The sequence below is a fragment of the Miniopterus schreibersii genome (genome assembly GCF_964146895.1).
Source record: "Miniopterus schreibersii genome assembly, chromosome: 12".
In the NCBI taxonomy this organism is placed as follows: Eukaryota; Metazoa; Chordata; class Mammalia; order Chiroptera; family Miniopteridae; genus Miniopterus; species Miniopterus schreibersii.
The window spans coordinates 21,403,559-21,427,628 of NC_138112.1; the positions used below are offsets into that span (position 1 = coordinate 21,403,559).

The window sequence follows — 24,070 nt, forward strand, 5'->3', positions numbered from 1 at the left end:
TTCCAACAAAACTGGCAGGAGAGTTATTAGACCACAAATTGTTTTTCTCACTGACAGATACTCTGACTTCAAGTAAATCATTCTTAAACATTGGAAGGCCAAACCACTGTTCAAAACCTTCCCATCAGCTTCTGGTGTCATGCAGGTTTTTTGAGCCCCCACATAGCTTTTCTGATTTAAAAAAAAAAAACACAAAAAGGGGGCTGACCAACCACCTGATTCTGGTAGGCGGCTCTATCGCCCATCTAGGGTTGGCCCTCAGCAAAAACGCAAAGCAGGCCGGCTAAGGTCACGCCAAGCTCTTTGTCCCACTCAGGCTGGGTGGCTGGCTGCCTCTCCTCCTGCAGCCCCAGCCTCGAGACAGAAACCTTCTTGTCAGGTTCCCTTCTCTAAGGCTCTTGGCACCTTGCAGAGTGACTTTAAATCAGTGTCACAAACCAATCACGGAGATCAAGGAGGGATAAAAAGGTTGCCACCTCACCCCAGGTAATGTGGAATCTAACCAGCCCCACCTCTGTGCTCTATAAACCAGAAAAACAACTTTCAGTGGGAAGCCTAAAGCAGACTAGGAGAAGGCCAGCAGGTCCTCCAGAGGAACTGTTGTGGACTAGCAGCAACATATGGTGAACTTTTGAGTACTCAGGAAGCCACCTCATCTGCCCATGTGGGATTCAGTTCAATGTGCATGGAGAGCAAATTATATACAGACAAACCCGGAGGCGTGAAAGGTCTCAGGCTTAAGACCTCATACTCTTATAGAGAAGATGACATGGGCCTAATGTTCTATCCTATACTGTCGTTAAATGAAATAAATGATAATAAAGAGGTGGCTATAAGCAACGTGCTTTGGGAGCAGCACAGGGGAGGGAACTGAGTAACTGCAACGGGGTGGACAGGTGGAGGCTTCAGAAGAGCAGTGATATTTTGTGGTAGGCAGTTAGACAGACATGAGCAGAGCAGGGACGATGGGCCAGATACAGTAGGTCACCAGGGTGGAAAGCCCCAGGTGCCTAGCAAGGACAACTGCAGGGTAGGGTGGAACCTTGCCCCCAGGGTGTCCTTTCTTCCCCTAGCATATCAATGCTCAAGGGATTTGGACCCCCTGACCATCCCAAGAGATATCATCTAGGCCTCAGTTGTATTTCAGCTCCAAGCCCAGAAAAGCCATAAAACCAGACCAGTGACCCCATGGCTGACCTCAGGACCAGCAGCATTGGATAATGACCCCCTGCCTCTGGGCAGACCAATCAATCAGTGGAGATCCCACCCTAAAAGGCTAGAAAGCTGCTGAATATTATAATGAGATCTTTCCCTGGGGCCTCCCCTAAGATTTCTACTCTTAAAACCCTTAGGATGGAGGACCCAATGTGCTCTCCCTCCTGGGAGCACGCCAGCACCTTTCCCGTCAAGTGCATTACCATTACCTACCTCAATTTCAAGCACCGAGGTCCCTTCCTTTGCCTCTATAACTTGTTTCCTAAGCCCATTACTTGTAGGAGTTACTTTTTCTACCTCTGTGATTTTATAAATAAATGTTCTCTTATAGTTTGGGTCCTGACTGAATTCTTTCCTTCCCAATTAGAGTGTAAATAGCTTAAATCATCCCACTCAGGAGGACCAAAGAAATCCAATTAGTACCATTTATGCCAACCACACCCAAGGACAGATGAAGTTAAGGAAATAAATCTCATTTTGGTATATCTGCATAAAGCTGATCAATATTCTATTGAGTACCTCTCCAAGACCTCCCCTAAACTGCCAGCCTTTAAAAACCTTCAAAAAGGATCCAGAAGCAAGCCCAAGCCTCTCCCTTTCCCCTCTTCTTCCCTCTCAACCATTCATCTCCTAAACTCCAAGGGCCCCCAAGAGACTTGCAACCAGGGGAGCAATGGGCAGCTGCAGCTCGTCCTGGACTAACCCCCAGTACCTGTCTCCAAGACCCCCTTTTCTCTGACTTCCCAGTGAGCCAAAGCAGCCCAGCCTATGCTCTACGCTGTGGCTTCTTCCTAAGCCCTTCCTTGTTTCACTGTCCCAGCTTTAATAAACGTACTCTCAAAAATCACCTGGGCTTGTGCTGTGAAATCTTTCCTGCATGAAGTCAAGAACCCACACACTCTAGGAGAGCCAGGCCCCTGTCCGGTAACACCCGGATGCTATTCCTATTCCCAAATACCATAAATGATTCATTCTCCGAGGGAAGTTTATATAAAGGCAGGCTTTTACCTTGTAAGAACAATGAGCCCAATCAGCTGTTTTTCACACATCTGGGTGAAGCCGGACATGCCAGTTTGGTAGCAGAGAGTAGTCATGAATTCTAGAACTGTCTCATTCCGCAGGACTTTGTAACTCACATTGGCACTAAAGAGGAGCTTGCTTTCAAAATACGACACAGAAATGGCAAACCCAGGCCAAAGGGACAACCTTAAAAAAAGAAATAAAAATTTAAAAAGTTTTATCAGAAAAACAATAAAGATTTTTAAATAGTGGCTTGACATTCCAGTTCTCCAGATTTTTATGAAATACTTTTTTCTTTAGTTTAACTTCTTCCAGTTGCTGACTAAAAACCTTAGATATTTCCACCTGGAGTGTCTTTAAACATGTATTTAAGATAAAATACATTCCTGCAGAGCAGGGCTTCTCAATCTTGACATTACCGGCGTTTGGACTGGGTAAGTGTTTTTAGAGGCTGTTCTGTGCATTGTGGGGTGTTTAGCACATCCTGGCCTCTGCCCACTAGATACCACTAGCAGCCCCCCAGCTGTAACAACCCAAAGTGCCTATAGACATTGTCACATGTCCCCTGGGGGACAGAACTGCCCCTGGCTGAGAACCACAGCTGAAGGATTAATATGTTTATGGAGAACCACAGTGTGAAAACATCTATGCTCAGAAAAGCACACTGACTCAGTGGTGAAGACAGCAGAGAGACTTAATGAGATTAAGAAATAAATGAAGTGATATCATGTACAGACGTACAAAACAAACTGCAGCAGAGTTCAGCCCACACGGCTCAGCAGTTGACTATCAACCTCTAATACAGGTCAAGGTTCGATTCCAGATCAGGGCACATGCCCGGGTTGCGGGCTTGATCCCCAGTAGGAGGCGTGCAGGAGGCAGCCCATCAATGACTTTCTCATCACTGATGTTTCTATTTCTCTCTCTCCCTTCCTCTGAAATAAAAAATATGTGTGTGTGTGTGTGTGTGTGTGTGTATATATATATATATAAATAAACTGTAGGAGAGGCTACAGCTCCTTTCCACACTTGTGCATATTAGACTGAAGTCTTAAATTTTAAAAAGTTACAAAAGCAGCATGAAAGAATACACAAATTTTTTTAATTTTTGTTTTTTGTTGTTAACCCTCACCTGAGGATATTTTTTCCACTGACTTTTTTAGAGAGAGTGGAAGGGAGGGAGGGAGGAGGCGGGGGGAGGGGGGGAGAGAGAGAAACATACATTGATTGGTTGCCTCCCGCAGGGCATGTGCCCTTGACCGGGAATCGAACCCAAGACCTTCGGTGCGTAAGCAACACCACTGAGCAACACTGGCCAGGGCCAGATGAATATATATTTTTTAATGATTTCAGTTTATATTCTGTGTACTTCATCCACTGTGATACTAAGCCAGCCTTCACCCACTCCACCCCCGTGCAGGGGAAGTCCCTTCATGTGCCCTACACGGCAAAACCCCTTCGAGAATTTCTAATCCAGGTGGAAAGATAAGTGACAAGGATGAGTAGCACACTTTATCTGGACCACTCTGACACACTGAATTAACATATGGCAAGTCCCAAATTTCCTTCCACCTTCCAGGAGGCCAAACCCCTGCCCCCGGCTTTCTACCTTTATGTACTTCTCCCTTTGTTTACATTTCTGTCTCTGGGCTGCTGCTCTCCTCTCTGTCTTTGGCTTGGAGGCATTATGTTGGAGTAACACCCAGTTGAATACACAGCTGAGCATTTCTCTGCAGCATCTACTTCCCAGTTTAGGCTGAAAATTCTGCACGTGTTCCTAAGGGTTCTATCCTTCACCAGGGTAGTTTAGTTGGCTCGTCTGATGTCTGTTTACCCAATGATCTCATATCAACCTCCCTGGCTGTGCTAACTTCCTGTCAGCAAGAAAACAGAACAGCAACCATGTGATAAAATGTAATACAGCTTATTCTGTTTTCATTATTACTTGTCACACACAGACATTTGGTTTCTGAATTCCTTCTAAGATTTATGAAAATAATCTAGCACACTAATATAAAAAAACTGGCTGCTAGTTTCATGTTGACACTCCCCATTGTATAAAAAAGCTGAAAATTTTAAAAAACCATTACTTTTCATACTATGGCGTCTCTCGTAGGCGTAACAGTACAATATTGCATCGTAAGTTATGGTGCTCACATTATGACAATTTCAGAGTAACAGAAAATATAAATAAACCTACTTGTGCTGGGGAATTTCCACTGGCTCGGAAGGCTTATAGAAGTTCCGCCCAATTTGGTACATGGACAATTTTTTTAAGATCCTGCAAGTATATATATATATTTTTTACTTTTTGGTAAACATTAGTGAATCACAGTCTAATTCTAAGTCTGTACCCATCCTGAACATAACAATAAAAATACGTAGAAAGCACTGATCTCTCATCCTTACAGCAATGGGAGGTACAGATACTAAATATACATGTGAGTGTATACATAAGATTGATCACTTCTTCACATCTGAGAGTGACACACTGAAATTATTTGTATCCATCTGGGCTTAACTGCAACGATAAGCATGCGGTCATTTAAACAGTTGTGACGGTGGCTGTAACATTCTGGTTCCCGTGGATGGGGTGAAGCAGCCACGACTGAAGATTCTTCTCCTGGCCTCTCCCCTATCTTGAGAAGAGGAGACTGAATATAAGGAGACTGCTCAAGCTGCCCAGGTGCTGCCAAATAACACGAGTGTCTCTTCAGCGACTCATCCTGGTCACCTTTGGGATCTGACACATTACTGCTCTGAGGCTGCCCAGTACATGCGGGAAACATAAGGGTTTGAAGTCAAAAAACGGGGGCTCCAACTGCGTGATTCTGGCTCCAAATGTCACTGAGCCTCAGCCTCCTCATCTGTGAAATGGGGGTTTTAATAGTAGCTGCCTCGGGGCACTCGAGGAAGGATCAAATAAGATCAAACACAAATGAAAGAGCTTTCTAATGGAAAAGCACCTTCGAAATGTATCTGTGCAGGGGAAGGCCCTTCATGTGCCCTGCTCGGCCAAACCCCAACTCCTGTGGTCATCCTGTCCAGACGTCAGTGCTCAGCAGGGCGCCTGAACTTTCAGTTAACAGATCACCTCACTGTCCACACCGGCAGCACAGGAAACAGTGGTTCTCATGCTTTTTCGCACCCACGTGCCACCTGGTGAGCTTGCTTAAAAACGTGGATTTTCAGGTCCCACTCATGAAATTCTGATCACTGGGTCGGTTGAGGGGTAGGAACTCTGCATTTTACCAAGTCCTCCCCCCGCCCATGACTGTGAAGTCAATGATCCAAATCAGTTCGAAGAACACGGAGATGCTGAGTCACCAACTTCCTTCTGGCCGGAGGGAAAGCAGAGAGTAGATGGTGACGGCCTTTTACAGTAAAAGGATCAACCAGGGGAAAAAGGAATCCTTCGGTGCCCACCCAGATATACCCCACTTTAAGAGGAGAGGGTCCAGGGTACAGAAAAGGAAGAGAAGGAAAGAGGCACCATCCCTGCTACCACGGAGACATCGCAGCCCTTGATTCCTCTGTCTCATCCCAGATAACAGCGGGTAACAGTGAGCAACGCCAGGTACAGGCCGCGAGGCCCGAGTACACGCAAGTACATAGAAAACTGCTCTAAGGGTCACATTATTGCTGGCATACTGCCTACAAAGTGGCTGATGATCTCCACACCCAGGCTTTATGCTGAAAGGCATCATTAGCCTGAATTAAATCACACTTAAGGCACCTTACTTTTTGAAGATGATGCTGAAGACCTGGATGCACACGGGGGAGCTTGCTGGCAGCTCCCCCGTCAGAGTGACAGTCATCTTTACCGTCTCGCCTCTTCGGGTTTCACTTGACAGTTCTGTGACCTGAGAAAAGAAGTAATTAATATGCACTGTACAGATTATCCCCACACGGGCAGAATGTAGCTGTGATGAAGCCGTCACAACTGAATACACATTAACAAAAACAAAGCCGAGGCTGACCCTGTGAGTGAAAATGCAAATCAACACATGATGTCTGGGTTACTGTCTCTGAATCTTGCTAATTCTAGAAAAGCAACACATCTCTCTACTCTGTAACTTCTTAAAGGAGAACCAAAGGTAGACTCAGGCTTCAAAGATTCAATCCAAAGAGAATTCCAGAGCCACTTTTGGTGGTGGGGGGGGGGCGGGGGTGAGACAGGTCACAAGTTACTTTGAGAGTCTCATAAAAGTTACATTCTCCCAAGAAAGTGTCACATACATATACACCACAAGGATGTATACAATATACCCATTTTCAGGGGGTTCGTGGATTTCAGAGGACAGCCTCTCAAACCTTTACTTAAAAAAGAGAAGAGCAGAAAAGAAGAGAGGAAGCTGGCAAAGGGCGGGGGATGGACAAGAGGGGAAGTAAACGTGGGGAAAGAGAAGGTGATGGAAGTTTAAACAGATGGGAAATCTGATTTGATTTTGAAAGGTGAAGAGAGATCCCTAGGGTTCTTATAATCTGGAACAATGTTCTAGCAGCTAAATCTAGCCGTCCAACTAAATTTAAAGCTCCTCTGGCCAAACAGAGCTCCCTACAGATTTCAGGAATAAAAGAGTAAACAAATGAGTTAATACAAGTCAAGGATCCAGGATTTCTCAGAAGGGTAAGGAATTAGAGGAGGTCAATTCATTAGCATGCCTTTATGAATTTTACCCTAATTTTCTGTATTTAAAGTGTAGTTTTAATCACTTTTAGGTTGAACCAAGAACGTAAGGTAGGGATGGGTCATTGCATGGAAACAAAGAGAAACAGGTCCTTTCCCAGGAACTAAAATATTTCATTGAGACAATTTCTTACATCAGATCAAACTGTAGAGAAATTGCAGAGGTGGAGAGCTGCAGAGAGAGCTCATCAACATCTGGGAGAAGTCTAGCGGCAGGAGAGATGAGGGGCTCTCACACTGCCAGAGATTTCAAGACATAGAATCAAGACAAAAAAGGATGTTGGGGTGAGTGGTTGGGGTGGGGGGCAGCAGATGGTCTCCACGAAGACCTCCAACCAGGAACTGCATTCCCAACAGCCACTAAGAGCAAACTCATCAGCACCCCTTGCACCTTCCCCCCCAAACACCAACGCCTCCTTCTTCCTATGTCTGTTGTTGGACCCGGCACCCTCCAGTCCCTGGGCTGACAGGCTGAGAGTGAGCTTTCACTGCCTGGCCTCCATCTACCATCTATCTAATTGGTTGGCAAATCTTAACACTTTTACACAGCCATGTCTCTAAAATCTATTTCAGCTGTTCCAACACCATTCATTTACCACAGAGCTAAGGAGCCTCGACTTGGAATTGGACAGGCCCTGGTCCTCTGCCTCCTGCAGCCAGTGAGATACGGACCAAGTTCCTGGCTTTCCCCATCTTTAAAGTGGGAGTGAGTCCAGGGCTGTAAAGATTAAATGAGATAATTCATGCATCCTATCCTTATCTGTGGCAGCACTTTGTGCCTTTCTCCAAGCCCTTTTGACATCCTACCCAGATAATTCCAGTGACACTCTATTAATAATTTTCCCACTTTCTCCTGTCAATCATTCAACAGGATGTGATCAGAATAATTGTAATTTACCACAGCTCCCGTGGAAATTCTCTCTCAAAGGCCTCAGTGGCCCATGGAGGACAGTCCCTATTCCTCAACAGGACACTTAGAGTTCTCCCTACCTTCTGAGTTACAACTTCCATTCCTTCCTAGCTAAACCCTGAACTATCAGCAGTTTCTAAAATGGTCCCCTCACTTCCCAAAATTGTGCCCTTGCTCCTCTGGTCCTTCTGTCTAGGAATTCACCACCACCACCACTGCCCTCCTTCACTGATTCAAGTCCTACCCAAAAAAACAAATTAATCATCACTCCGTCTGAAGTGTCCTGGAATGATCTTTCCTCGCCTCAAGCTCTGTACGAAGACCTCAGGCAGGATAGTTAACCTCTCTGAGGCCCCGGGGTGATAACAGGATGAAATGAGCTCATGCACGTCAAGACCCTGGCAGAGGAAGTAACCTGGTGGGTATAACACAAGGTACAGGTCTGCTCAGCCCCACAGAGATGTGCTGGGGCTACTCTAGAAAACAACCAAGCACCGCAGCACCTAACACCTAGTCAGTGCTCAGTAAATGTTAGCATAATAAAACTGCTAATTATTATTATGGCATTTATTTCATTCTACCTTGCACTGCATTTCCCATTTGGCACTAAATATAAAATCTTTTGACAACAAGATCCTCGTTTCCTCCACAGTGGGCAGCCCCTGCCAGGTACCCAGTAGGCTCTTTCTAAGTGTAGAATGAATGCATGAGAGTGGCAAACAGATGTGACCAGCAATGGGAACCGAGATGCACAGACGGGATCTGGAAGACAGCAGGAAGCCCGGAGGCAGCAGCAGAGGACTTCTAGAACTGCACTGTTGGGGAGCTCGATGAAGGAATTAGCGGAGGAGCTTTTTCAACTAATATAAGCATCCTATGAAGTCTGAAGGGCATGGATCGCCGTGCAGGATTTATTTAGCCCGAGTCAATATTAAGACCAGAAAAAAAAGGTGAAAATAGTCATATCTTCGTTAGGACACTTCCTTTTTCACTGTAGCTGGGCGGCAGGTCATGTGTCAATAAGAAATAAGACCACACACTTTTGTCTACAGGTAGCCTCGCCGGTGTCCGAGAAATGCAATCAGCGGGCCTCATTTGTCGCACCATGTTTTCACCGCCTAGTCTCTCACCTGCCTCCTCATTAGCTTTCATCCCCAACAATAAGGTGTGTGGCACATACTACATGCTCATTGTGAATGAAAAAGGAATAGTATGAACTTATTCCTAGCATCTGTAGGGTGAAATTTCCCCACTTTGGTTAGGTATGTTAAGTAAGCTGGATCATTTGGGGGGGGGGGGGGTATATAACTTTAATATATCTAAAGTTCCAAATTGTTACTATAAATATATCTATAAATGCAAGATGATCTTAAATGACAATACACTTGAAATATATCATTGAGATAGGAGAGGCCATATTTGCATGCTATCAACATCCTGTCATGACAAAATACTGAGGGATCAATAAGAACTTAAGATGAATAAAAATGTTTCCAAATGTACAGGTCCAGACTTTTCAAGCCCTTAAACTTAATCAAATGGGATCATTGTCAACTTCCATATCCAGATGAAATAAACACTCAAGTAGCTGCCATAAATTTCAGGATCTCATAAAATGACAGAGGCCCCAAAAGTGCTCAGAAATGCTTGCCTTGAGGAAATACACAAAGATTTACATGAAATCTGGAAATGTATGCTATTGATACCATTCTGTTCAAAATGTTCAACTAAAGGATTAAGCTTTCCAAGGATAAAAGTATAAAATTTTAATCCAATGCTCCGTTTTCATACATAAATTGGTTCTTTGTTTCTTGTAGTAATTGTAATATTGCTTTAGAACAAAGCATATTATAAAAAGTTCAATACCAATATCTTTGTTTAGGACTGAAAATGTTGAAAACATTAAAAAATGGAGAAAGGAATATGAATCATGCAACGGTTACACAATTTAAGCAGATCTTTAAGATCAGTATCGGTAACTCATATTTCATGTGATGGGACAAGTCATGAAATAAATGACAGTTTTAGAATCAGAGACTGATGTAAAGTTATTAGGATACACGAGTATAACTGTGCAGGAGCAAAAAATAAAAATATAAAAATAAGAGAGTAAATTTAAAACCCTGAAGCCACAGGCCAAATGGTGTTTCTTAAAGTCTTGTCTATTTGGGAAAAGTTTAAAAAGGATGCCTATTTCAAGGACAAATTACTTTAAAAAAGTAGTTGAAAAAGCAGTGTTTGTACTACAGCTTTTATTCTTAAAATGCCAGACCATTCCCTTCCTAATTAAGAAATCAATTACTGATGAGGTCTTCATCAGGAAGTCTTTTTGCTCTGAAACATGGGAATAGGAAAGAAGAAAGGAGTGAGTGAAACACTCATTCCAACTGTCAGGAAAATCAGCTAACCTTGTAAATATATATGGATGAGCACAAGTATATGCGCGTGTGTATGTATTATAAATGTAATCATATTGGCCCAGCCAGTGCGGCTCAGCAGTTGAGCATCGACCTATGATCCAGGAGGTCGAGGTTCGACTCCTGATCAGGGCTCGATCCTCAGCAGGGGGTGTGCAGGAGGCAGCCGATTAATGACTCTCTCTCATCATTGATGTTTCTATCTCTCTCTCCCTCTCCTTTCCTCTCCCTGAAATCAGTAAAAACATATTTTTTAAAAAAGTAACCATACTGTACCTTTTCTTCTAGCTTTTGTGAGAGAAAAAGGATGACACCATCAAATGCTTTTGCTTTGTTGGAAAGTTCCTTCTGACTATAAAGCAAAGCAATTCTGACACTTCTAGATTCCAAATCTGGCATATATGTCACGTGATATTGGTATAGCTTCCAGTCCTGGGGCAAATCTAAGCTAAAGAGATTTGTGACCAGTTTCACAGGGATCCCACTGGAACCTGAGGAAAAACAAATAAAAAACATTTTATAACAGAAAAATCAGACCATGTTAATATTAACCACATCATTTAAAAAATTGATCTGCATATGCATAGTTATTGCTGTAGAGCCAGGGTTCTTGTTCAGAGACACAAGACAAGCTCTAATCACCTGTAGCCTGATAACATTTATGGAGTCCTATAAATATACATTTGGGAATTAAAAAAGGATTCTGTGTAAAACAAGCCTCATAAGAACATAAGGGCAAGACCTGACATTCTTGTCCCTGGGAGAACAGAAGCATCTGAATTCAGCTACCCTAGGGCTCCTTCCAAAGCTCTGATTCTGTGCAATTCAAATCAGGTCTACTAATATTTTAGGATGCTGCTCTGACATTACACCACTCTCAAATGATAAAAAAACACAACCGTCCAGTTCTTACCACGAATACAACCCCCAACCTCTTGGAAATCCAGATAACCAAGTTAACGGTATTCTGAAAATTCTGAAAGAGTTCATCTTTCTTTTTCAGCTGAAGCGCACTCTGCAAATCCCAGAGAAGGCCCTCAGAGGCTGAGGCGAGGATGAATTGTATCAAATAGGCATTATTTTGTTTTTCTCATGGAGGAAGTAGAAACATGAGCCCCCAAGGTGATGAGAAAGAAAAAGTATCCTGTGCGCCTCAGTATTTTCCCGGCTTCTGCCTGCGGTATAAATCTGTTAGGAGCAAGGGATTATTGTGCTATTTTAATAAAACAAAGGTTTTCTTTTGTTCTTCCAGATCCTGAGTAAATGATAACATAATTTAGCTTCTCATATTAATGGAACAAAAAGAAGTCATCCTAGAATGTCAGAGCTGACAAGATCCTTGGAGATCATCTACATCATATTTGCAAACTAATCGTGATATTTGCAAACCATCCTGTCTCATGAAAAGACTAGAACACAAAAGAAGTGGATCCGAGTGCCTTGCACATAGTTGGGGAAAGCACTGGTTCATGATAACTTGTTTCAATTGTGTGTGTGCGCACACTGCTGGATAATAATATATCTATTTCTTATTTTGCTGCATGGTTTTAAAAAGTTTGAAAAAGACTGATCTGCATCAGGGAGTCTTTTTGGGGGCGGGGAGTCACAAAGCTCTTGGAGAATCCAATGAAAATAGACCTACTTCCCCGAAAACGCATAGGCCCACAGTTCTGGGTGCAATTTCTGGGATAAGCCTGGAATCTGGGTTAAGAATTCCAGAAATAAGCAACATCTTTCTTTTTCACCTGAAGCTCAGATGTTATTATTCCCATATAGGAATGGGATTGGGAAAGAGACAAAACATTTTTTAAACTCCTGTCGCGGTTGTAAGGAGAAAATCTTTTCAACAAGTGAAATGTCGCTTTAGGGAAAAGGTTACTCTTTCTATTAATAAAAGAGAGAATGAAGGTTAAAACAACTAGTATCTAAATAATGTCTTGAATATAGCAGATGTTCAATAAATGTCTTTCAGGTCAACATATGAACTCATTTATTTTAGATCCAGAAATTAAAATTCCTTAAGCAAGATTTGGTGACAGTACTTTTTGGTTACATTAAAAAAGTAACATGAAGACTGGGTACCTGTTTTGCAATCTCTCACATGGGCCAATTTCTCTCTGGTGCAGACCCCCAAATCCATGACATCCGGTAAGATTTTCCCACCTCTTTTCACGAGGGTACATTCAGCATTGCCAGAAGATACGCCATCTTTACCTAAAATGTAAAGAGAACGCCGTAACAGCTCATATTTTACTCTAGTGATATTATTCACAGCTCCTATATAAAAAATGCACCTACAACCAAAACTCAGATCTTTGTGGTTTTCAGGAAAACTGGCCCACATTGCCGAAAGCAATCATGACTATGCAAGAGTCTTCAGCGTAAAAATGATAAACTGTGAAGGACACATGGCATGTCCTGTTAGAAATAACAGAGCCTGAGTTAGTCCCACCTCATAATATTTCGGTCTGCTCTGATTCTTCTCTTGGCTAAGGGGAAGCTCCATCTCCTTATGTCCACTCCATACCCACTTATGGAGGGTAGCTCTCCCTCCTTCAGCTCTTGTGAGAGGCCATCTAAGCCAAGGTGAGAGGCCTCAAAAAAAAAATTAACCCTGCAGAAACCTTGGTCTTGGACTTCCAGCCTCCAGAATTATGAGAGAGTACATTTCTATTGTTCACCCCACCCAGTTTGTGGTACTCTGTCACAGCAACCCTAGCCAGCTAGTGTTTTGAGCGTGCTAACTCACACAGTGTGATAGTGGCTACTTGCAGTAGCATGTTGACAGGTATCGTGAGGCCAAATCTGGATTTTCAGGGAAGAGGGCCACCATGAAATGGTGATGTCTACCACAGGTTGGGAAGGAAGGAGTAGGAAGCAGAAGCAGCAGGTTCCCACTACCCCTGCAAGCTGATGGCACTGACATTTACGTGTCATAAAGAATTTTTAAATGTCTTGTTAAAAATTATTCAGTGGACAAAAATAACCTGAAAACTAGCTTCCTGGTATCTGTGGATTCCCAACTGCCAAGCACTGTCAGCAACCTCAGTGGCAGACTCTATGTCTGGGAGTCCCAAAGCAGCACAACAAACACAGGGGATGCTCCAAGAAGTGGTAAATGGGGTGCTCAAGAAGGGGCCCTGCTGCTGTAAGGCATGGCAGTCACGCCTGATCCACTCGGACGGGACGGAACCGAATGGCACACACCACTGCACTTACGTTGCTGCGGAACCTTGCCTGTTTCCACGAAGCCATTGTCAGACGAGGCTTCATTGTCACTAAGATCAGCAGATATAGGCTAAAAAGGGCAAAAAAAAAAAAAAAAATGTTTGGGTCAGGTTTGAGATGTTAATTCATAAACCAAAAGGTTATTACAAAATAAGAACCATGTCAAGTCCTAAGTCATTAGATTGCCACGAGCTAATGCTAATAGGTAAAACACTTAAGAAATGATAAGAAATTGCTCATTAAAAAAAAAAAAAAAAAAAGGAGCCCAGCCGGGCGTGGCTCAGTGGTTGAGCATCAACCTAGGATCTAGATCACGGCTCAATTCCCGGTCAGGGCACGTGCCCGGGCTGCGGGCTCCATCCCCAGCAGGGGCGGGCGGGACGCAGCCGATCAGTGAGGCCTCTCTCACCACTGATGTTTCTCTCTCTCTCCCCCTCTCCCTTCCTCTCTCTGAAATCAATAAAAAGATAAAAATAAATAATTTTTTTAAAAAAGGGTAAGGACAAGCTATATTATTTCCCATTCACCACATTTTCATTTTAGTACCAACTGTGAGACAGACACAGCTGTTCGACCCTGGAAAGAGGCAGAGATGAGACCGTGGAGTCAGGCAGCTCCTCAGAGGGAAGGTGGTCCAGATGAGCGCGAACTCCTGCTTCGTGCCCTCAGACGTGGGCCTGCAACGTGGACATGTTTGTAGCGAGGCAATAAATTGAGCCCAGAGGATCTGGGTCACTAGCTCAGAAGATGACTGTCCTGAATAAACTTTTCCAAACGAGTTCATAAAATAGGTAAAGGTACTATTTTCTCTTTTTAAAAATATTTTCTTTTTCCACAGTAACTCCTTCTCTTTGTTCAAGAAGAAACATATCTGGGCCTGCTAAAAAAATGTATGAAGTCAAGAGAAGACCTTTTCGCGAGAGTGAAGGCGTAACGACCAGACTGCTCACTTGAATTCTTTTGAATAGAGTCTAAGAGATTGCTCCAAATATTAAGGGTACATAGTAACATCACTCAACAGTTGCTGATGTGCTGGTCAGTTCATTCTAGTTGCCCAAGTCCAGCAAGGAGCCCCACCCACAGTGGCTGCTCAAGAAACAGTGACTGACTCAAAACCACCCTGTGTCCCAGATGACTTATTTTTACATATGAATTGACAAGAGGAATCCTACTGGAGTACCCGTAGGGTACTACTGAAGGCACGGCAATTTTTACCAAGAGACCTCAACCCAAATTAAGTAATTAAAATTCAGAAAACAGAAAAGAACGACATGCTTACTTCCAATTCTTAGTTCTTTCCATTGGCCAAAATATCTACATTAATATCTTACTCAGATAAGATGCCGAAGGAAAAAATACGAGAAGCCCTGGCGAGGCTCAAAGTTGAAAGAGAAGATAAGAGGAGGGAAGGTGAGCGAGAGACAGAGGACAGCAGAGTCCATGAAGGAGGCCCAGTGAGACCAAGGCCCCGGCGGGGAGGCTGTGCATGGGGGGGGGGGGCGTACGCACCTTCGGGGAGGCCTGGGGGCAGCCCACTTCCGACGCTCTGGGGCTGCGGGTGATGCCTCGGGCCCGAACGCGAGCACGTCCACTCATGTTCCCAAGGAGCCCAGAGTGACTTCCAAGGCAGCAAAGTCTCAAATAGGGTATTTTTTCATTGGTACCCAAACGGCGTGGCGGCCACCACAAGCGGTGCAGGCAGCGCGTCTCTAGCTCCTGGGCTTGAAACGCACTGAGTCCCGTGCGTGGGTGGAGGGAGCACGCACTGTACGCGGTATGGACGTGGGGTGGAGCGCACAGTGGGCGTGGAGCAGCGTGCAGAGGTCAGAGCGCAGTGGGGAGGCTGAGCATTGGGCGGGAGCGCACAGTGGGAGGCTGAGCATTGGGCGGGAGCGCACAGTGGGAGGCTGAGCATTGGGGGGGAGCGCACAGTGGGAGGCTGAGCATTGGGCGGGAGCGCACAGTGGGAGGCTGAGCATTGGGGGGGAGCGCACAGTGGGAGGCTGAGCATTGGGGGGGAGCGCACAGTGGGAGGCTGAGCATTGGGGGGGAGCGCACAGTGGGGAGGCTGAGCATTGGGGGGGAGCGCACAGTGGGAGGCTGAGCATTGGGGGGGAGCGCACAGTGGGAGGCTGAGCATTGGGGGGAGCGCACAGTGGGGAGGCTGAGCATTGGGGGGAGCGCACAGAGGGGGCGCAGCGCCGGGGAGCTGGGGGGCGGTTAGTGCGACCGGGGCAGCAGGGTGGGGGCTGTTGTGGGTAGAGGCCTAGACTGCCGCCCCCAAATTTGGCGTTATTCAACTCTCTAGTTTTTGCCCACCTTATGTGTGTAAGGCTGCATCACATTGTTCTGTTTTTTCGGTTTGTATTTTCGGCTGGCTAGTGTGGGTAAGCACCTTTTCAATATGTGATAGCTGTGGAGTTTCCTGTTCTGTGAAGTGTTTTTTACATACATGGCTGTTTTTAAAATTGGGCTTCTCCATAGATCAGACTGAGGAATGTCAGAGGGAGGGAAGGGGGCCGGTGGGTGGAGGGGGAGAGAGTAACCAAAGAATTTATATGCAGATATGCACAACCCAAGGACATGGACAATGGTGGGGAGAGGGACTGGGGAGGGGGATGGGACAGGGTGGAATGGGTCATTGGGGCGATAAAGGGACATTTGTAATATTTTAAATAAATAAATAAATAAATAAATAAAATTGGGCTTTTCATGTTTTCCTTTACGATTTGGAAAAAAAATTATCTTTTTTTTTTTTTTTTTAACATTGCAAATATTTACCCCCAATCCATCACTTGCTAATTTTGACCATGAAGCCCTTTAATTAAAATCTTTAATTTTGACTAAGTCAAATATACTAATTTAAAAAAATATATGTCTTTATGGATTTCAGAGAGAGGAAGGGAGAGTGGGAGAGAGAGAAACATCAATGATGAGAGAGTCATTGATCCCTGCAGGCCCCCTCCTGGGGAAGGAGCCCACAACCTAGGCATGTGCCATGATGGGGAATCCAACCAAAATCTCCTGGATTGTAGGTCAATAGTTAACCGATGCTCAACTGCTGAGCAAGGCGGGTTGCCCAAATGGAGAAATCCTCTATTTTCTAGACCCTCCCTAGCCCTCTAGCCTTCAGGTTTGCACTTTCCTCACACAAGCTCTCTCTCCAGGGAAAATCCACCCACCTCCAGCAGGAAGCCCCACCCCAGTGACCACAGGGTGGATTTCACTTCCCTTGGCCCTAGGTACTTTTACTTTGGTGGGCACCTTCTTCAATTAAAAAGATATATATTAAAAACATTACCTTACAACTCAGATAGTATAAAAATGAATATATTTTAGATTCCACATATAAGAGAAACCATGCACTTACCTTCCTCTGGCCAACACTTCACTTAGCATAATACCTCCTAGGCCCATCCGTGTTGTCACAGATGGCAGGGTTTCATTCTTTCTTATTGCCTCGTAAATTCCATTGTGTGTCTATACCACAGGTTCTTTGTCCATTCATAGAAACAGAGACCAAAGGAATGGTTACCAGAGGGGAGGGGATGGGGGGATGGGTGAAAAAGGTGGAAGGGAATATAGTCAGTAATACTATGATATGTTTGCACAGTGACATGATTACTAGAATTCATGGTGTGATAATATTATAGAGCATAAAAGTGTCCAATCATTATATTGTACACCTAAAACTAATATAATTAATATAATATTGTATACCAACTATGCTTAAATTTTAGAAATTAACCTCAAGAACATTTTTTAAATGAATATATTAATATTATATATTAGATTACTTTCTTTTCCCTAAAAAAATTTTTTCTGTTCAGATTTTAAAAGAAATCAAAACATTTTCAAGCACCCCTAAAAGTATTGTGGGCCTTAGGCATTGTGCCTACTTTGATGTGATATAGAAGCATAATCAGAGGATACAGCGGGGAGGTCAGGGATGGTCTCTGACTTCCAATCCCCAAGGACATGTGCGAAACGTACGTGAGGATGGAGGCCAGGCCCAAGATCAGTAGCCAAGGGTAGATGTGGGTCTCTAGGTCATATTTCCTTTGCAGTAGCCCCCTCTTTGTTAGTTGCAGGTATGTCCACTTATTTATTTATGGAACCTCATAGAATAATACATGCACCTCTCCTAGGAACAGGTATAGTACGGGTGGAGGGCAGTACTGCTTAAACTCATATTGGGAGAGGAAATATTTCCTTCATTAGCAAGGCTCCTCCCCCTTCCCTGTAAGTTAGTAGGTCTCTGGAGTTGCCTTTGGATTCCAGCTCTACCTTGGAGCTTACCAGAATAAGACATGAAGTTATATCCCCTCAGTATTGTCTACTCACTTTGTTACTCCAAGGAAGGGCTCCACATTTATGACTCCAGTAAAGACTCAATTAAAGCCTTTACTTTTCTCAGTCTGGAGGTTGAAATGGAGGGATATAGTTCATTAACAACTCCATAATGTAAAAGAGCATTACCAGGAGCCTGTAACACACTGACTTCAATATGAAGAAGTAAGAATGTAAGCTTCTTAAGTATCCATTGGACTCAGCTCCCACTAACTCTCTTACTGAACTCATGCCTCAAATAGCTCTACTCTCAATATGCACTATTGTCAGGCTTGATGGTCAAAGCCAGGTCTTCCCAAATAGAGTTACGAGAGCTGAGATATTTTTTTTTTTACGATGATAAAATTCAAATTTAGTAAGATTCCAAGAAACTTACTCTAATTTAGACTAATACTACAGTGATAATTCACTAGGTAAAGAGAAATTTCCTGGGACACGATGAACTGAGTGAGTTCAGAGTTGACAGTGTGAGTGAGGCTCTGACAATACGCACAGCCCAGCTCCAACAGGGCTGCTCTGCTCTAATCTGTTTCATGTATTGCAGTTCTACATACAATTTTCTTTGAAAATTAGATTTTGCTACTGAAAGAAGGCTTGAAAGCCACCCAAATAGGCCTTTTCCCTTATTTTAGGGAAAGAAACTATCTAAAAAATCCTATACAAAGTTGAAAGATTTAGAATAGCAATATTGCATCCACCTGAACTCAGATGGTGCACAATGAAAGCAACAGCCTTGGATTCCAAAAGAATCAATCCTAGCTTTGCAGTGACGAGCTGTGTGACCTTAAGCAATAACACAGCCTCTTCCATTACCTATAAAATGGGGATTATAAAACTTATCTCACAAAGAGTGTTGTGATTGGAAATTGAGATAATGTAGGTGGGAAAGTAGCTAGTTTAGATAGCAGGTTCAGTAAAGTTTACCTTTACCCTGTGCTACCTATCTCCCTTAAAGGAACGTCTTTCCTACTCTATAGTTCAAAACCCATTTTCTCTTATTTGAGCCCTAGCAAAGATAAAAGATGTTGGGTATCATTCTGAACAATGAGCCTCATGTGTTAGAGAAAATTATTTCATTCATTTGGTTACTTGTTTATTTTCTGTTCCTTCTATATGGTTCCACCACGAGGACTTGAACTTTGTTGGCCACTTTATCCCCAGCAACTAATCAGGGCCCAGCACTTGGCAAAGTATTTGTTGGATGATCGAAGATGCTTGAAGACCATGAGAAAATTCCCCTTCCTTTTTTCTCTCTGCTTTATATTGTCCTATCATTTTTATGCTTTTCCACAAAGAAATTTCATTCCAACTCTTTATTCATCTTTTCCAAATGACTCAGCAATTTGGCAATTATGAGAGCAGAATACAAAGTTCTTATTCTGATGCTTTATAATACACAGAACTCAACTTGAATCTTGCTTACTAAGTGCAACTTGCTCACTGCTTAGAGTCTAGGCTCTAGACTAATATACTTAATAAATAAAGCAAGATATTATGACCATAATCCCAAGGGAATGCAAATGGAATTTGAAGCAGAATAGCAGGTTGCTAAAGTTGATGTCTAAATAATTGTGATTTATGGTAAATGCTACATGCGTATAGAATTACTAGGCAATAAAGGGCCTTGATAAATCTTTCAAGAAGGAACAGAGTAGAGTATGACTAATTTCTGAGAGTGCTATAGAATACTTTTGATTATTTTATTATAAAACGATGAAAAAAAAGTTTAGAATTGTATTAGTCATTGCAGAGCACTGCTGGCAAATGAAGTGTTTTCAAATAGAATGAGGCAGAGGTAATGAGCAAAGGCATTCTTTTGGCTTCAAGAGGAGTTTATCTGTTCAGACTAGTGGAAAGAATAAATATAATACAGAAAAGCATAAAAAGAAAGGAGAAAATAATTTTTTAATTGGACACTTTTTAAATGGCATCTGAATTAGGATTTTTTGTTCAATTATGCATGGAACATGATAAATAGATGCTCATTTAAAAGTGTAACTCAGAAAATACTGCAGACAAAGTGTTTATGCCCTGAAAATACAAGTAGATAAATTGCTAAGTGGAAATAAAGAGGAACTTTGTAGTTAGTCTTGCTGATTTACATTACAGATTGATAATTAGAGAACAAAACTGCCTGTGCTACTATGAATTAATCATCCTAATCTCACATCAATCCTTCTCAATAAAAGAATAACAGGACTTGCCTGTTTATTTGTATGGGGTAGTCTACTCTGGGCTAAGTGTCTTGGCACAAATCGGCAGTATTAATTTAAAACCAAGGGCAGCTCTACGCAGAGCTGGCCTATTGGCCATTTTACTCTCCTGGTGAGGATACCTTAAGCCATTTCCTTTCCAGTACATCACGTAAAAAGGAAAGTCTTGTCAGGCATTTAAAGAACGGCATAGAAGAGGAATGTGGCAGCAGCATCTAAGTCAACAATAACAATTTCTCCTTATTTCTTAGGACATAAAAACCTGAGAGAGCCCGGCTGGGCGTGGCTTAGTGCTTGAGCATCGACCTAGGATCCAGGAGATCGCAGTTCGATTCCCGGTCAGGGCACATGCCCGGGTTGTGGGCTCGATCCCCGGTAGGGGCGTGCAGGAGGCAGCCGATCAATGACACTGTCATCATTGATGTTTCTCTCTCTCTCTCCCTCTCCCTTCCTTTCTCTGAAATCAATAAAGATATATTAAACAAACCAAAAAAAAAGCCAACCAAACAAACAAACAAACAAAAAAACCTCAGAGAATATGGTTAAGTGGCACAGCTCAAGGTATAAACTTAAATAACCAAATTCTTACCATATGGATCCAGTAATGCCATTCATTGCTGTTTGCCCAAAGGAGTTAAAAACTTCCCACACATAAACCTGCACGTGGATGTTCATGGCTGCTTTGTTCACAATTGCCAAAACTTGGAAGCAACCACAGTGTCCTTCAGCAGGTAGACAGATAAATAAACTGTGGTAAATTCAGACAATGGAGTATTATTCAGTGCTAAGAAGAAATGAGTCATCAAGCCATGAAAAGACATGGAGGAACCTTAAATGTATATTACTAAGTGAAAGAAGTCAATCTGAAAAGACATCAGACTATAGGATTCCAACTATAAGACATTCTGGAAAAGGCAAAACTATGGGTAGAGTAAAAAGATCTGTGGTTGCCAGAGGTTGGGGGCTGGGAGGAGTGAATACATGGAACACAGAGGCTATTTAGGGCAGTGAAACTACTCTGTAGGAAGCTATAATTGTGAAAACATGTCATTATACATTTGTCCAAACCCATAAAAAGTACAACACATGGATTGGGCCATAATGTAAACCATATAGACTTTGGGTGATTATGATGTGTCAATATAGCAAATATACCACGTTGCTCAGGGATGTTGATAATGCAGTAGGCTATGCATGCATGAGGGCAGGGTTTATATGGGAAATCTCTGTACTTTCCTCTTTGTCAGTGTTGCTGTGAATCTGAAACTGCTCTAAAATACAAAAACTAGTGTGCTTGTGTGTGTGTGTGTGTGTGTGTGTGTGTGTATGATAAAGGACTTGTATACAGAATATAAAGATTTCATGGAATACTCTTCATCGGTAAAAAAGAAGGAACTGATACATGCAATAATACTGAAGACCCTCAGATGCATTGTTGAGAAGCCAGATTAAAAGGTTACCTATTACTCAGTTTCATTTATGACATTTTAGAAAAAGCAATGTGCAGCAATAGAAGAGATCAGTGGTTGTCAAGAGAATGGGTGGTGGCAGCTGTGCCCCAAGAAGCACGAGGAAAATTTGGAAGATGATGGAACTTGACCACCAGACCTGCTTCCTAGATCCTGAAACAGCACCACGCTGCACAACCAGAGTCACTGAAGGGAACGGACTGAACTAACAATTCCATTAGGCTTTAGGCGTGAAAATGGAACGTGATGAACTGAACACCTGAGATTTCTATCTACTCAAAACCCTATAGAAAGAAGCAGCACTGGCAAAGGCCATGTCTCCTCTTTGGGACTTATTCTTGGCAAATCAAACTGACTCCTTCAATGGTTCCCCTCACTGTTAGGAAAAAAATTCCAAAATTCCTAGCTTCATTTTCAAAACTCTTCCTGATCGGACCCTGCTCTCCTCCCCAGAATCACCTCTTACCCCCTTCACCTCCCATTCCTGTCCCCAGCACACCCTTGCCTTCTAGTCCAGTTCCTCTAACCTATCATATTCTCTCACATGTGTGGGCTTTTGCCCAGGCTAATTCTTCCCATATACATATCTCTTGTACTCACCTCTTAAATGTACTTGTAACTTCTTTTCATATTGACTCAAGATTCACTCAAACATCTCTAGATTGGGGACACTGTCCCTAATCTCCACTCACGCCTGACACCCTAGTTGAATTAGACACCCCTCAGTCATGCTCCCTTTACACTCCAGACATTCCTCTGCCATGATGCTAATCAAGCCCTCTGAAAATTGTTGTTTCTTTTGTCTGTCTGCTTCTAGACTGTGATCTTTTTGAGGGCAGAGACCACATTTTTCACTTCTGTGTCCCCAGAATCTAGCATAATACCTATTATGTGTGAATATGTATTAAGTAAATGACTGACTGGATTCTTGGATGGATGTGGATAGATGAATGATGGACAGATATATAAAAGCTATAAAATAAGTGTATGAAAAGCATCTGGATCATCTTAGAGGCTGTCTATCACTGTATCTTTAATGTAAATGGTAAAAAGAAAAAATATGGAAAGCACCCTGCAAAGAAACCCTTCCCAAAGAAGGAGGTTTGATAAATCATTAGATCAGACTCATTTTTATCTCACAGTATCTCTGCTTGATCATTAAGAGGGTTGTGCTTACTTATATTTCAGATTAAGTTTCAGGTAGTGGAACAGGGATTTCTAAAATGTTTACCTAACATGAGAACAAGAAAATCATAGAATAGCAGGTGCTCCTCGTTGCTAGGAGAGGAAAACCCCTCTTGAGATTAGACATTTTGAAGGTGATGCTAATAATGATGTTTATTTTTAACTGTAGTATTAGTGAAAATAATCGGGTAGATAAATGTTGAGACCAGAGGCTGTCACACTTGTATTTTTCGGAAAGAACATTAGGAAGTGTTAGTTTGTGATGAAGGGATTTCAGTCCTGACGTGTAATCCCTCTGGCCCCTCTGTGGCTCCTACTAAGAGTTTGCTGTCGTCCCCTTAAATTCTGTGACTCTGCACAGGATCTAATACATCTGTGACATACCTTTATTACCACAACACTTATGTGTTCGGATTATCTGCGACCATGTCTGTTTCTCCCACTAGAACATATGCTTTTTCAGTGCAGAGTCCTTGCCTTAGTATTATTTACATCCCCAAGTCCTAGCACATCCCCAGTCCGGGACATGGAAGGCACTGAAGCGATATTTGTATTGTTCAATAGTCCATTTCTCCCCCTTTAAAAAAAATTTCGGATTAAGATTTTTAGCACTCATGTTCAAATAGGGCACTATTTTTTAGTATATTTAGGTAAGATTCAGTAATTTAAAAAAATTCAAAGATGTCAAAAATCCAGTTCTTTACAACTTCACTTGAGAGTTTTATAATAGGGTTCCACACGAAACTACAAAGTATATCAAATGTACTGTGGTCTTCGACCTCTTCAAGGAGTCAACTGGTGATTGTGGCTATATAAAAAGGTGAATTTCTCTAAGAGTGGATGTTGAGTCCAGTTGCAGTATGCCGACCAGGAATTTTCTCAAAACTGCAATGAATGTGATTTTTTTTCCAAGATGAAAAGGAGGCATTCGTAGGAGTTCAAGAAGCAGTTGTAATGAACCAAGAGACAGTTTTCTATTTCTGCTGAAATGTTAGTTTATTCCTTGTTAAGTTCCTGATTTTCCCCGTCGGTGAGCTCAGATTTCACTCTCCATCTGCCACCGGATGCTACCTTTCAACTTGGAAGGCAGGTCTCTTTTTAGAAGTGGCATTGCATGGTGGCTTTTACCCCACTCCCTCCTTCTCTGAGGCATATGCTTCCTCCTTTACCCCACCTTCTTTGTCATTGAACCCTTATCTTATCTCCCCTCTCCTTTCCTAATCTCCTTTTCTCTTCAAACACCTGACTCATTTGCCTGGAGTCTTTCCTTTTTCCTTCCCTCCCTGTCCATAAGCACCACCTGTTCTGCTTCACAGTGCACTTTTGTTTCCTTACTCACTCCACCAAGTCCTCTTATTTGTCACTCCTCTCCT

The 24,070-nt window shown here is 42.8% G+C and overlaps 1 protein-coding gene across 1 annotated transcript in view; it reads right to left on the reverse strand.

The window, feature by feature from the left end:
- Positions 1–15,076, reverse strand: part of PIWIL4 (piwi like RNA-mediated gene silencing 4) — a gene marked incomplete at both ends in the record, with an annotated part of 41,378 nt that extends 26,302 nt beyond the window's left edge. Inside the window, 7 exons of the mRNA XM_081153124.1 lie at positions 2,224–2,421; positions 4,436–4,516; positions 5,977–6,098; positions 10,529–10,743; positions 12,335–12,466; positions 13,472–13,550; positions 14,990–15,076. Coding sequence (XP_081009250.1) covers positions 2,224–2,421; positions 4,436–4,516; positions 5,977–6,098; positions 10,529–10,743; positions 12,335–12,466; positions 13,472–13,550; positions 14,990–15,076 — 914 coding nt within the window. The remainder of the gene's footprint in view (positions 1–2,223; positions 2,422–4,435; positions 4,517–5,976; positions 6,099–10,528; positions 10,744–12,334; positions 12,467–13,471; positions 13,551–14,989) is intronic.
- Between the last annotated feature and the right edge of the window lie 8,994 nt (positions 15,077–24,070).